A 15,403-nucleotide genomic window follows, 5' to 3' on the forward strand; every position below is an offset into this window, starting at 1 on the left:
ATTGATTTTTTAAGGGCTGTGTTATAATTGATAGGAATTTAATGATTTTCATCGGAAGAACTCTCCCAAAAGTTCTCCAATGAATTGAACAAATAAAAATTCTCCAAAGAACTGCAAAAACTCCTCTTTCACTTTCTCAAGACTATTATTAAATGTCATCGAAAATTAAGATTGCACGTTTCATTTTACCGCATTCCGAGTGTTTAATTGTGTCGCATTCCATTTTCTGTTCGTTCGAATGTCGTACAAAGTTTGTGTAAGAATCAGAGACCGATTCTTTCACGGAAAAAAAGGCTCTGGAGCGCAACAGGTTTTCGCCCGATCGGTTACAAAGTATTTTGCTCGGAGGGAATCAAGAAGAATCGCGAAGTCTACATCCCTCGAGAGGATCGTGGCACAGCATCTAACCCGGGCGATGACGTAAATGCAATCTATCCTCTTCCTTTTACTATCCGCAGCCATTTTCTTCCTCTCACTTTATTCCTTCTACCCCTTTTTCGCGAGACTCCAGTCGCCAGCGATGGGTTCGAGTCGCGTCGAACATTTCCAAAATTCCCACACCTCGCCTCCTCGCAAACTTTAAACCTTTGTACTCGACAGACTACCAAAAAATGCTATAACATTTTTCAAAAGACTTTTCATGTTATTAAATTTTTTTATATCCGATACAATACTTCTGTAAGCAAATAGGTTCATATAAAATCATTTAAAACGGTGATACTGATCGACAGAGGTGTCTTTTTTTTTAAGTTAAAATGAAGCTTAGAATTAATCGTGTCCCTTCAAACCTTAAACGGTGGACGCTTCTAAAATTTTATCAACCAAATCCATTAAAGTTCTATCAGTTTTCTTTTATGAATAAATTTCTTCGTGACCAACTTTTCTATAATATCAACAACTAAAAGTTTAAACCGGTTATTCAAAAATTCGAATTCGTAGAAATGGATCTTAAGGGTTAATGCAATATGTGACGCTTTATTAATGTCCTGGCTATCTTTCTTTCGTCGATCAACTGCACAAACAGCAGAATTCTCCTATTATTTTAAATAGTTAAGATGAGATGATTTTGTATCTAGGGAATAAATTGTTTATTCATTAACCGCAGTGGCCATCTCTATCGCAGATCCAGCGCCGAGCAAAAAAAACTCCTTTTAGTGTCGCGCTCTAGCGGTCGATCGTTCAATCACTCTGTAGATCATTGCAGATCCTCGTTCTTCCTCCTACCAGCATCTGTCTTCGTCATTTCCTTCCACTCTGTTCATTCTTTGTCCCTGTCTCCGAGAAAAATTGTCCAGCGTCCTTAGAAAAGATCTGCGATCTTCAAACACTCTTTCCATCCCTCCCTTATCGTTTCTTTATCAGTTTAGCACTCTCATCTATCCGTATCCACTCTTTTAAATATACTACTTCTCTTTTTTACATCCTTAGCAACTCTACGTAATCCTTTAATATTATCTTTTATTTGTTCAAAGTTATTTATCTACAGTCGTGAAAAATGTTTTTAAAATACCTCTAAAGTCCGTGCCGCCTCTAAAAATTATTTTTTCAATTCTTCACGATCGTAAACGATCTTTCTATCTCTCTTCCCTTTCAACGACTAATCAACTATTCATTAATTCGTCCAGATTTGCTCAAATATCTCCCATTTCGAAACTCTTGCAGTACCCGATACTACAAAAGGATTTCCTATCGCTCTCTCCCCTTCGCCCTCTTTCGCCCACAGTGTCCCCCCTCGAGCAACAGAAATTCTGTAAAAATTCGCCTAATTCATCGGAAATGTTCCATCGAATCCGAAAAAAGTCCTACCCGATCACTTTCTCCAAATTTTCATAAAATCTTTCGTCGCTCCTTTATCCTTCCAGAACTGTTCTGTCTCTTTTCACCGTTCAACTTGCTGTCTCTCCCCTCTTTCTCTCTCTTCGACTATCTCTCACTTTCTCTCTCCTCCCGCCTCTCTCTCTCTCTCTCTCTCTCTCTCTCGCTCCCTCGTCCCACCGGTTCCCTGTTCCTCCGCCTCGTGGTACACGCAGGGTACCGCGAGCGGAACAACACAGGACTCGGCGCACAGTGCAGTCTCGAGCCTCGCGTCGACCGCAACGGTTTTCTTTTCCGCGGCTCTGTTCAGGCTCGGCTGCTTCTCTGCGGAGCGGCGAACCGGCAGGTGTGTGGTGAAGTGGCGAAAACGTGAACGAAATTCAAGGGGAGCCGTAGCCAAGGACCAGGCTTCGATCTCGACCGCAGCGCAAAACCGCGAGCGACCGCGAATCCGAAAAATCGAGGCGCTTGCTCGCGCTCCTGGTCTCGTTTCCAGCCTTGGCCAGCTTCGGGGGTTAACTTCGAGGCGATGAAGGACCCGACCGGGACCTTGGCAGAGTCTGTCAGAACCGGATAGGTGGTCATCGGGCTGGAGAATACCCGAAATCGGCTCGAGAACCAGCTGAATCCCTCAGAGTCAGTTCCTTCGAGTTTACCTCCTGGGTGTCCCTTCGCTCCAGGATACGCGGACCGGTTTTCAGAATGACCGTTCCTCGGGTCCGAAGCGTATGACCGCGTCTCCACAGAGTGGCCAGAAGCAAGGTCATCAACATCGATCTTCCAAGGTTTTGGGGATGTCGAGGCGCGCGAGGACTTCGTGGCCGGCGAGGACGCGCGTAAGACGCAGCCCTCCGTGCTACCGGAAGTGCTGGTGATGAACGAGTGCCAGACCAAACTGACCAGGAACCAACGGGCGACCTGTCCCTACCGATCTTAATACCAGTGATCCGTGATTGTTCTCTCGAGACTGGCTTTTCAGTCCCGTTTCCTTGGTCTCACTCTTCACGCTTGACTCGCGACGCGGTTTCGCAACGAGCCGAGATAGAAAAAGAAAACCCGGATCGAACTTTTCATCGTTTTCGCTGGACCGAGCAGCCTGTGGACACATGTTCGCCCGGACGACGATCGAGACAGGTAGTTATATATGTATCGGATTACGCTTTACCCTTTTCCGCGGTGTGGAAATCGGCGACGAGAGCCGGACTTTCGTTGACGCACCGCTTCACTTTCTCACACGTGCACGTATCTCGTTTCTGGCGGTGCTAAATGTCGATCAAACTGGAGTCTGTATACGAATAGAAGGTTTTTTTCTCAGATTGGTCCGTTCGCGTTCCTTCCTTCGTTCCGCTTAAAGTTTAATCTCCCCCTGCGCTATGATTTCGTTCGCAGCTCACTATCGATCAGCACTTCTTTGTCCCAAATTTCCCTAATGGATTGAGAGAATTTTTATTTTCTGTACGAAGAATCAAATTTTCTTTCGATTTAGAAGAAAAAGCGCAAAAGCGATTGGTACACTGGGGTTACGACAGGCTGCTGATCAAAAATGCAAAAAGATGCGTTAATCTAATCACAGGTAATCGATTTATTGCATTTTGCTCTTGGCTAGGCTACAGGATAAGAACATGGATATAATTATGGTTCTAAAATAAAGTAGAAATAGTAATAAAATAGGGTCACTCGTGGCTCCGGTATACCAGAATTACCAGTGTTAACAGATACGATCTAGATTTATATCGGTTGTGTAAGTGCTGAAAATTTGATCGAAATCGGATAACGTCTAGGCACAAGCGACAGGGACCGATCGCAAGAATACTTAGTCGAACGATGAAAATGATTCAGAACGCAGGCTCGATCCGTAGGGAAATCGGAGAGCGTGGTTATCGTCGACAGAAAATCACGTGCCATGTACGTAGATCCGCTCTACAGAGAACGATTTAAAAGGCAGATTTTTTTTGTTAGAAAAGAATCGAAACCGGCGATTTCGCCGGTAGAGAACGATCTAGAGCGCGATCCGTCGTCGACAGAAAACGAACTGGAGCATCGATTTCATTCGTAGAAAGTACACTTCCAATGCATAGATCACATTTCGTACGAAAATTCGTCGATGCGTGAACGATGGTTTACGGTGAAATAATTCCGGGATTTTCCTGCTAGGAAATCGCGCGGACAGGAATTAGCCGAGGTCTCGATCGCTCGAGATTTCTGAGAGGAAGAGAGAGAGAGAGAGAGAGAGAGAGAGAGAGAGAGAGAGAGAGAGAGAGAGAGAAAGAAAGAGAGAGAGAGAAAGAGAGAGAGAGAGAAAGAAAGAGAGAGAGAGAAAGAGAGAGAGAGAGAAAGAGAGAGAGAGAGAGAGAGAGAGAGAGAGAGAGAGATCGACGCATCGAAAACGACGACGCTTCCACGCGATTTGCCTGGATCGATTAGCTCCGACGAGCGGTGATATTGATTAGCGCGGACGTTATCGGAGATATCGGAGAAACGATAGGCGAACGTGCGCCTGTAAAACGTCTCTATGGGTTTTGCGCTTCCGATCACGGTGACACCAAGATGGCGCAACACTTTCTTGCTCGGGGAAAGACTGCGACGACCACGTTGGCGGACGTTCAAGGGCGCGAAGGCGCCCGGCGAACGAGTTTCCTGGAGAACCCGACGAGTCCGAGAAGTTCGATCGGAGCAAAGCAACGATCACGTGAAAAATTCGCGGCTTACGTCATCGTTCGCTCGCTCGTTCGCTCGCTCGCTCACGCACGCACGCTCGCGTTTTAAATGCTTCTTTCCCCAAGGTCGTCGAAAGCCGCCGCCGCGTTTCTCAACCCATCGTTTCTGCAATTGGTCCCCTTGTTTCCCCAATACGAGCCCCGCATTCTGCAAAATTTACAATCCACGCCGCGGACTTTCTACTCTTCTGCAAGGGTTTCCTCGTTGCGCCGATAGCGACTGCGTTCTCCAACGTATCTCTTACTTGTGGACCGGACTTTCTACTTGTCAAAAGGGCGCTCACAGACAAATGATCTGTCAATAGAGCGATACATCATATACAATCTGAAGTGGTAAATACAGCGGCGCGCGTGTTTATTTTATGCGAAGGAAGAAAACTTGTCTGCCTTAATTGCAAGAAATAGAAACTGAATGGCAAGTTTATTCGTTCTTTGATCGTGCTAATAGATTAAATATAATACATCGGTGGTTTGAAATCCTTTTAATCTTACCGTCGTTTCAAATTACGATCGCCCGCGATTTTGTCATAAATGCATAAAATCCGCCTAATCTAATGATTTTAGACTGAACGTAACTTCGTTGCAGACTCGAAAGTTCTTGCAAAATTGATGTAGCTTGTTTGAACAGATTATAACGGAGAAGTTACATTTTATAGTATTAATTACAGTTCGAAGATCTTCGAATCTGAGCTAAAGTCTTTGTCAAATGATCTAGTCGTTTTACATGGCTTAGCGAATCTAGATAGCTTTAGATAGCGAATTAAAATAGCTCGTGCAACAGCTGCGATTTTAACAATTATCTCAAATCTATACTAATATAGATATATAATCTTATATATATATATATATATATATATAAGATATATAATATGATATATAATCTATACTATATAATATCAAAATTATCTTGGAGCATGGTATCACGATTTCAGCGATGCCTCAGAGTCGCCAGTCCGGCGCAGAGAGGGTTAAACTAAGAAAATGTGAAGCCGGTCACTTTCAACGAATGTGAAAAAAATATCAATTATAGTACAATAACCACTACGATTATATTTTGCACTATTTCCAATCCATCAATGCTGCTGTTAAATACATTTTTATAGAACTTCAGTCCTACAATACTGCACAGACAAATGATTAATCTGTAATCCGCTATGTCGACCCGAGCAAGAGCTGCGTTCCGCGAGAATGCAGGCGAACGCGGGGGAGGCACACGGACACACGTTGCGTTTGTGTTAGCCGTGATCGTACGATCGTGTGCACACGTTCCGAAAAGAACGGGTGCGATGGAAGGGCGCCCGGAGAACCGGCGACAGCTGTGCCGCTGCGGCCGTTTCCTTTCCCGAGAGACACGCACGGAAAAACGTTGCCGTTGACCAGTCGGAACCGGCTGAATGGATAACACGGTCTTAATAAACGTTTTAATGGGACGCGTGATTACGCAATGGTAACGAGCGCGAAAACGAGCACAAGGCTCGCCTCATCAGTTTGTTCATCCTCGTCGTAGGTGGCGAGACCAAATACGCGGGTCCCAAGGATCCTGGCCGCCCACGCGGTCCACGAATCGATCTCGATCTCGGCAGCTTCTTCGACGGACGAAAATCGGCGCTTCTGAGTGATCAGAAACGGTCCGTGAACTTGGCGTAATTTGTTTAAGCTTTCGATTCGATTAGACTGTGGGTTTTTATGCGAAATAAAAATTAGCGATTACCGACGAGATTTAGCGAATCCAGGGTTTCATGAATGAAGTTTAATACAATGCGTGAAAATACAAACGGGAATAAATATTGATATAAATGACTGTGTATGCGAATAAAATATAAATAAAATTATACACCAAGAAGTATTGACGACAATTGAACATAACACTTGGAGCGCTTATTCATCGTAACGATAAATATTTTCCGTGAATTACGATAATATTTCTTTCCATAATAAATTTCAGTTAAAAAAAAATAAAATAAAATAAAGAAGTAAATATTGTAGAATGCTGCTAACAATTTTATCGTTTCGTGTTTCTCCGATTACGTGGAAACAATAGAAATCATCTGAACTGTCTAAAGACAGTGTTTCATTATTTGCAACCCGTTAACATTGCTAACATCGAAGAACAATATTTACTCGACTCTTAATATTATTGGAATCGACGGCGCATTTTTTCGCAGACAAATCTGCAGGCTAATCGCAACGCATATTTGAAGACCGCGCTGAAAGCGTCGATGTGCCCCTAATGACAAGATCGTATTTAGATACCGTGCGATTTCGTTTCTAACTTTTTTTTTAGTATTTAATCTACGGTTGATTATATTCAAAGAGATACAATAAGAAATAATCTTATGAAAATCTTGCGGTAATCAAGAAATTATGTTTCCGCTTACAGCGATTCGATAGTTCGAATGTATTCCGATATATATCTGTCGAACTATACTTGCATCCGGGTTGCCCGAGCTAAGCTCAACGATCGCCTGATTATTACACACGGTGTACGAGTACACCGTCCTCGAAGCAGAAATAACAGCTCAATGATTGACGGTACGCGTACTTTTTGTGGATAAAACGTATCAATCTATATCGAGATGTCGTAACGGTGCGAACGCATATATCGATGACTATATCCGTCTTAGAGTCGCCGGTGACTTCAACGCGCGACAAGCCATGACGTGGGCAGGCTACGTGACGACCATACTCTTCCGATTCCTACGCGTCCGGCTAACGTAACCGGCCATCGGGATATCTATGTCGAAACGAACCATCGCGACAGTTACAGGTACACCGAAAATCTAATACCCACACGTGGAAACGACACTTTCACTCGCGAATTACAATAACACCGGGTCCATTCGAAAGTTTCTCTATTTTTGTCTACGGTGATCTTCTTTTGGTAGCTCGTGCGATTTCGATCGTTGGAAGCTTGGCTTATAAATATTCATCGTTGCGATTCACGTTGTACCGTCTCGCTAAAAATAGAAAATGCTTATCCCGGAATAATAAGATTTAATAAAAATTTAATCGCGCCCAGAGCAAACATTTTGTACGCTATTATATGTCTTTAATTTCTTAATTTTTCACGCGATTCTCGAATCAAGAGTTTATGTTTATTATATTATCTCGAATCAAGACAGTTTATAAACTGATAGAAATCGTTCTTTTGCAATTTAGATCACCACGAATAGCTACAGTCCTCTATTAATTCACGCAAAATCTACCGAGCCGATCAAAAATGACCAGTTTCAATTTGTTTATTATGAACCAAGAACAATTATCGTTATTATATCGTCAGAAAATATTTTCTTCAATTTGAATCGCAACTGTTCAACGTCCTCTTAATTTATCCGCACAGCAGGTACCACTTAAAAATTAATAAAAAAAGATTACGACTCACTGGAAAAAAATGACAAACACTTAGCCAAACGATCTACGTTTTCGCGAGCCCCAACGCCGATGCAGATTCTCAAATCGGCTGGCAAGGGTCCATTTCCCGGTGGCGACAGTCAGGTGAAAGGTGGCGATCGTTACGGCCCTGGTTCGACCAGGTGCAGCCCGGTGGAAGGTACGATCCTGCCGGCTCCCGGCCGCGAGAAAAGGTGGAAAGAAGGTGGCCAGAACCTCGCGGGATGTCGATCGACCAGCCACGTAAATCCCGCGATTCGTGTGGTCGCGACGCCCGCTGCGAGTCCACGTAGCAACCCGTGTGAAACCCGTGAAAAGACGCGCGCGTGGTGCCTGTGAAAAATGGCGGCCGTCCGATGGGGTCAACCATGGTGGTCCAGAGTGCTCGAGGTCGTTCCTGCACCGTGCGCCGGCCTCTCCTGCACCACGAAAAAGTGAACGTTCTTGCGTTATGTTCGCGAAACGCCGCGTCGCCGTCGCTTTCTCGAGCCCCGACACGGATCTCGGGCTAACCAGCTCCGCAAAACCTCCATTGTCCGCCCTTCGGAACGAGCCGTGGATCGTTACGAGGATCGAGGATGCCGTTCGTCGCCGATCGAAAGTTCGTCCTGTGATCCCGCGAGCCCGCTTTCCCCGGAGAACCGCGATTTTCGTCGACGCCGCTGGCCCCGGGTGCCATTTCATGAATGGAGGACGCGTCGGCGAAGGACAGACGATGGTCCCAGGTGGTTACTGACCGGTTAGGCACGGTTTGAGAGGTTCTTAGCGTGCGCCGAGAAAGCACCGATGAAAACAGTCTGGTGTTTGCATCATGGAAAGTGATTTCCGAGAGGCCCCGAGTACCCGGGTACCATTTTATGAATGGAGAACGCGTCCAGGGACGAGCTAACATGGCTCGCTGTGGTCGCTGATCGGTTAGAGCCGTTTTACAAGTTGTTACTACAAATAATCGAGCGAGAAAGACTATGCTCGCCTGTGGATAGTGATTTTCGAGAGGTCGCAGATTATGGTTACCATTTTATGAATGGGGAACCCGCTCTAGGGACACGGTAGCACGTACCGGAGGATGGTTTACCGTGGTCATTGACCGATTCGAGACGTTCGGCGATCGTTCGAGGCGCCTGAAATGGGATTACTGAACGAGGAGAACCGTTCTCGTTTCCTTGAAAGTGATTCGCAAATTGTTTCGAGGCTCCGGTTGCTCCGTTTTATGAATGAGGAACGCCTCTAGAAAGTAGATAGCGGATAGACGATGATGGCTCGCGATGGTCGCAGACCGATCGGAGATGTTTGAGTCGAAAGAGCGCCGAGTGGAAGCATCCGGGGGAACGATTGACCGTTTTTCGGGACAGACTCCAGTTACCGATCTATGTTACAAGTGATATTTATATATACATACATATATATAGGGAAAAGAAACTATTTCTTGTGGCAAGTGTTCTCGCGCGATAGTCGTTTGCGCGGTCGATCGTACTCATGGCAGTCCGACCTAGTTATTAATCAGACTTTCTCTTTTATTTTAGCCATGGACTGGCGGAGGGCCGTGTTGGCGTTTCTATTGGTGAGTAAAACATCTTGACCAGGATTAACGATTAATTCCATTCGCAACGATGGCTACTTTTAACCTTTAAAAACCTACCGCGCCGGTCGGAACACGACCGGTCCCACGTTTTTCGTTCGAAATCGTTCGCAATTCTAAGAAAGTTTTCGCGGCGAATGATCGAATAAATGTCTTCGCATTCATTTTGTTGACACGTTCGTTATGATTTCTCGATTGTCTCTTGCGACTTGCAATTTACCGCAACGGAGTACTATGTACCAGCGACGAATTACCGTCTTCCATGAGACCGCGGGCGAATTTTCTCTGCAACTATTTTTTTTACGGGAGCGATTCCGCAAGATAGCGGAGCACAATCAACTTTCAGTTGATTTTTCCTCGGAGTCCGTTCTCGTTAGCTCCTAAACGTATGCACCGAGAGAGAGAGACACTTTCTCCTCGGCCATGGCGTGGCGGCAGAGAAACAGATAATTACGTATCCGTTCGGTGGTGGTTCGCATTTCTATCGCGCCGCGAATGTTTATGCAAACCAGCTGCTTCCCGTGGCATCCGCAAAAAACAGTAAAAAAAAAGAAGAAAAGAACGCGGCGGTAATGACGATTCCGTCGTAATTCGAGCCCGATAAGAGATAAACGTAACTAATAGGGTCCCTCGCGCGGCAATTAATTCGCCAGGCCGTTTTGATGAACTCTAACGAACCAGCCGTGCTTCAATTCGAAACACGATAAAGAGATAAATTCGTCGAAACTGCCGGCGAATTCATTACCGTATCGTCTAATTATACCCTAACAACATCCCTCTCGGCCTATCTGGCTGGCTCGTGGAAAAGAAATTCGAATCCTGCGCGGCTAAAATGTCCCATATTGTTGGGAACACTCGAGTTAATTGGCCGAGCGGCGGTTTCATTCAAATCGTCCCATTAAGGTGGTATATATATATTCCAGCGTGGTATTCCGTTTTTCTTTAACTTTCTTTGGGATTTTTCCGCGAAGAGGCTACAACACTTTTTGCAGTCGCATATACAGGGTTTATTTATGCTAGCTTTATAAGATTGAAACATTTTTTTCAGTTAAAATCAGCTAGAATTGCTGGCGTTGGCTAGTTTCGATCTTCTTGAAATTCGTTCATTTAATTAATCGAAGTTGTACGGGAAGTTACCGATTAGTTATTAAAAATACAGAGGTCCAAATTGGATTGATAAAAGATCATATAAAAAATAAGATAATCGTAATTCCTTAAAGATGATTAATCTATAAGGACTACAACAACGTTGCGAAATTACATTAAGTAATGCGCCTTAAATTCTGATTAAAAGAGTGCAGTGGACGATTGAAAAAATCATTTACATTAACGGAAGAAAAATGATCAGTCATTCATGTTACGAATTAATCAAGCAGCTGTAAAATTATAATTCGAAAAAAAATGAGCTTTCGAACCTAAACTCTACGAGAAAATGTGAAAGAAAATCAATATTTCCAACGATTCACAGCGGAATACCACCTTAAGATCGCCGCGAGCCCGTGGTAACAGTTGGAAAGTCCAATTAGGCCGCTTTATCAATTATGAGACGTGCAAGGTAAAAAGTTTCCGTAACGGATTGTGCAACGACTGCAGCGGGTTACGAAATTCGCCCGCGGGGGCCGTTTTACCGAGGATCTTTTTCATATTATTGCCGGATCAACGAGCAGCTCCCTTCGTTTTCGACCGATTTCGATTTCGATCTCGATCTCGATTTCGATATCGGCGGGCCCCGAGCGGTGCGTGCACAATAATACTTTCTCTCTCGTATCGTGCGCCGGCGAGACACGAACCGGCTCGCGTTGTGTGTTCGCCAGGAATGCGGGGAATTATGTAATCCCTTTGTTGGCACAACGTCCCCCAGAAACGTCTGTCGGGAAAATTGTGTCGAGACCGCGCAACATTAATTCTTTTTCCTTCGTGCTTCGCAACTTTTCGGGCAACGGTGCTCGAAAACTATCGCTTCCGATTGTATCGCGTTAATTATGGGCCCGATCGCAGGCGATAGCATCCGCGAGAATTTGCTGGAAATGCTTGGTTTCGGTTCCGTCGATGAAAATGGTAACTTTCGGAAATCGTAGGAAATTGTAATTATTTGTTGCTGCAGATGTACGTCGCTCGTTTGAAAATGATTACGTACGATCCCGTCACCGGAATCTGTATTTGTGCCGATGCAGTCACCGATAAAACCGATTTTTTTCAGTGGCAATGTCTAGAATTGTGTAATCACGTTACGTAACACGTGCGTTCTGCATTCCTTTAAATACCTTAATTCTTTGTAGGTTGCACGAAGCTTATTTAAATAAATATTTAAATAAAAAGATCGTTATTTAAATAAGTAGAAATTATTTAGGTACATTTTTTGCTGTTGCCAAGCTAATGGTGATCGATAATGACTGCGAGAATTTATGGGAAAGCGAGGTATTTTTTTGGAAACGTGGCAACTATTAGAAAGTGTTAAAGGAAATTATAAAATGGTAACTATTTGGATACGTTTCTCTTAATTATTAAGCTGATGATAGTCAATAGTGTCTGTGATAATTGATATGATAAAAAGAAGTGAAAAAAGAGAAATTATAAGAGCTGAAAGGCAAAGCATCGTTCTTGTTAAGGTAAATGGCGGCAATTAGAAATTTTTAGAATAAATTCTAAAATAGTAACTGTCTACAATTGTCTCAATTATTGAGCCGATGGTAGTCGGTGTCTATGATAATTTATGGAATATGGAGCTTACATTTTTGTTTGGAAAAATGGCAACTTTTTCGACATACGAGAACGTCTACAAAAAATTTTGTTTCAGGCATTCGCAAATGATAAATTAAAAGAAGTTACAGAACGGTAACAATTCCTATAAATATTGTTAAAAAAAAATAAAAAAAAATTATGTTCGATTCGCGACGCATCTAGGATGCAGAATAATAGCTCGCGATTTAGTAGTTTTAGTTAATTACGCGCACTTGAGGGAACCACCGGCGCGGTCCGTAAACGCCAAGTTTAAGCGTAATTGTCAATTATTAAGCGTTGCACAAGCACTCCGGGATTGCAACCTTCCGAATGGGTTAACGACGTCGAATCCGGCGTGTCTTTGTCAAGAGAACGCCGTCATTGTCGCTCTTCCTTTCCCTCTTTATCTCTCTTCGCCGCGACACGATGCTTCGCCGTGATTACCATGAGAGAAACGAGAAACGTTTTCCCCGAATTATCTCTCTCCTGTAACTAACCTTCGCTCCGAGGGCTCGTTCTTAGAGCAACGCTCTGCCTCGTAACGCTCGTTACACACCGCAGAAAAAAAGAAGAACCTGGTATTTGATACGATTCGAGAGCGAGAGACGCGAATTTTCACCGTAGAAATCTGTCCGGGAAATCGGTGGATCGTGGTTGGAAATCGCAAGTTTCTTCACGCTTAACACTCCTTGTTTCTTAACACTTCTTGCATTATAATAAAAGTACTCGTACTCGAAATATTAAAAACCGTAGCTTTAAAATATATCTTTTTTAATTGTATTATTTTTATATTGAGGCGCAGCGGTTTAAAATGCAAACAAAACTGAAAATATATCGTAAAATCTATATTAAACCTGATATCAAAATCGTAACAGAAACTCAGAGTCCTATTAATTTTAATTGGTTACTTTTACGATGAATTTTGCCCAGTAGCTCCTCCCGCCGAGTTAATAATTAATAAAAATATTTCCTCAAGCATTCACAAATGATAAATCAAAAGAAATTGTGGCTTTAAAATGTATCTTTTTTAACTGTATTATTTTTATATTGAGGCGCAGCGGTTTGAAATGCCAACAAAACTGAAAAGATATCGTAAAATCTATATTAAACCTGTTTTAAAAATCGTAATAGAAACTCAAACAGTCCTCTTAAATTTTAATTGGTTACTTTTACGATGAATTTAACCTAGTAGCTCCTCCTGCCGAGTTAATAATTAATAAAAATATTTCCTCAAGCGCATTCACAAATGATAAATCAAAAGAAATTATAAAGCGGTAACAATTTCCATAAATTATAAATACTATTTTTTTTTAAATATATAATAAAATCAATAAAAGTCGTAGGAAGTTTAAATGAATCCAATCTTGTCATTGTTATAAAACAATACACCTACATTAGTGGCATCTAGGGGTTGGCAGTTCTATTGTCACCGCCGACGTCACGCAATTCGGGCAGAAAATGATTAATCTGCGCAAAGATCCTAAGACCGATCCTAAATCAGAACATCATAGTCTTCCTTTCCAAGCATTCGCGTCGTCGAAACTCGTTGGTCACTAGGAGAGGTCGAAGAACCCGCAAAGCAAACGAAACTCCACTTCGAAACCGAACTTCCCGGCACACAGGTGTAAGAACAAAAATGAGGCAACAAACATCCGCAAATGCGAGGAATCTCCGTTAAATAACTACGCTCGGCGAAGAGGCTCGCAGGAGGTCTCAAATATTGGCGAAAGGCCTCGGAAGCCTCGAAACGAAATTACATTCCATCCGCGCAAACACGCAGTCCCGAAAAAGGCGAACGAAACAACGAAAGGCGCTCGCGCGCGCGCACGAACGCATGGCCGATATGCTCTCACGGAAAAATGTCCAGTATGTGGAAGGCAGGCAAACAAGAAAGCAAGCAAGCAAGCAATCAAAAGAGACGATCGCGAACTCTCGATCCTCGCAAATATTGGAGATCTTTTCAGAATAAAAAGAAGGGTAAACTCACGGAACAGGTCGCCGGCGTTAAAAATCACCGATCCACGGAGCGAGCGGAATATTTCGAAGTATCCGCAAATATTTGCGCGAGCGAACGGCACACAGGGGGATGTGTGAATGTTGGGCTTACAGGTAAACGGGCTCGCGAGCGCAGCCTGGCACACAGGTGTAGGTAGATCGTGGAGAAGGAAAGACAATCCGTTCGGAACAGCCACGCCCACTTTTACTCGGCCGCAGTTTTAAATATCGGCGCGGGATCTATACCGGCGGGGCTTGGGGCCCGTTTTCACAGACGTTTCACTGCACGAGAACCGATACCGGAAGCGACTCGATCGCCCGGCAGTTCACACGTTCACGGACGGTGGAAAACTGGGACCGCTTTCCTCGTCAAATTCGCGAAATCCCTCTCCGATCCCGTTCCGATCGAGTCGGCCGATCGATCGTTCTTGCCGACGTTTTTTGCGCCGATCCTCCCCCCGGAATTACGAGACAGCTGTTTTGTTTTCGCGTCGTTTCCGAACGGAAATTCTCCTGCGAAGTCATCGCAACCGTACGTACCTTCAATTACGCACTCTAATGGATTTTCTCGTTTACAAATAAATGAACGAATAATCGGCTATAATGGCGATTGTTGCGACCGGCTGTAATTGACGATCAAATTGTGGACGCGGTGAAAGTAGTAATTGTACCGTTCGGCCATTTACATCGTCGGGGTAAATACATAATTATTCTGGACCGAAACGAGTTTATCGAGATGATGTCGGAAGCGTCAGGTCGGTTGCTCGTCGCGAGAGGAAAATCGAAGTGCGATCACTTCGAAAGAGAAAGCAAAGTGTGATCGCAAACAAAAATAGAAAGAAAACAAACACGGTGGAATGTAGTAGAAAAAGCGAATTATGATCAGGAGAAAAGCGAAGTGTGATCGCGAATGACAGGCAAAGTCTGTCGATATTCAAAATACGGTTGTTTCGGCGTAACAAAAAATTGTGCATCAATCAAATCTATTGACGTATATACGTCGTATAATTATATTAAAAAAGGGTGTCATTCCTGAGGTCATTCGAAGTAACTTTTTCCTTAGCGAAAACGCAATCCGCGGCTTTGTTCACGAGTTATCAACGAGAAACAGCGACCAATGAGAGGCGAGATCAGCTGGCGCGAGGCGGCCGCGCCAATGATTACTGTTTTTCGTTAATAACTCGCG

General features: G+C 43.8%; 2 protein-coding genes across 3 annotated transcripts in view; one reads left to right on the forward strand and one right to left on the reverse strand.

Moving 5' to 3' along the window:
* Positions 1-15,403, reverse strand: part of MTPAP (mitochondrial poly(A) polymerase) — a 29,427-nt gene that overhangs the window by 3,126 nt on the left and 10,898 nt on the right. The window lies entirely within an intron of this gene.
* The window catches only part of pio (zona pellucida domain-containing protein piopio), a 116,351-nt gene continuing 103,007 nt past the window's right edge, over positions 2,060-15,403 (forward strand). Inside the window, exons 1-2 of one of the 2 annotated variants that reach the window (XM_033480208.2) lie at positions 2,060-2,949; positions 9,446-9,483. In XM_033480208.2, the coding sequence (XP_033336099.1) occupies positions 2,922-2,949; positions 9,446-9,483 (66 nt within the window). In that variant the 5' untranslated portion in view covers positions 2,060-2,921. Of the gene's footprint in view, positions 2,950-8,206; positions 9,354-9,445; positions 9,484-15,403 lie in introns of those variants that run through there. The other variant, XM_033480209.2, reaches the window with a different exon arrangement.

This window comes from Megalopta genalis, chromosome 11 (assembly GCF_051020955.1).
Source record: "Megalopta genalis isolate 19385.01 chromosome 11, iyMegGena1_principal, whole genome shotgun sequence".
NCBI classification, from domain to species: Eukaryota; Metazoa; Arthropoda; class Insecta; order Hymenoptera; family Halictidae; genus Megalopta; species Megalopta genalis.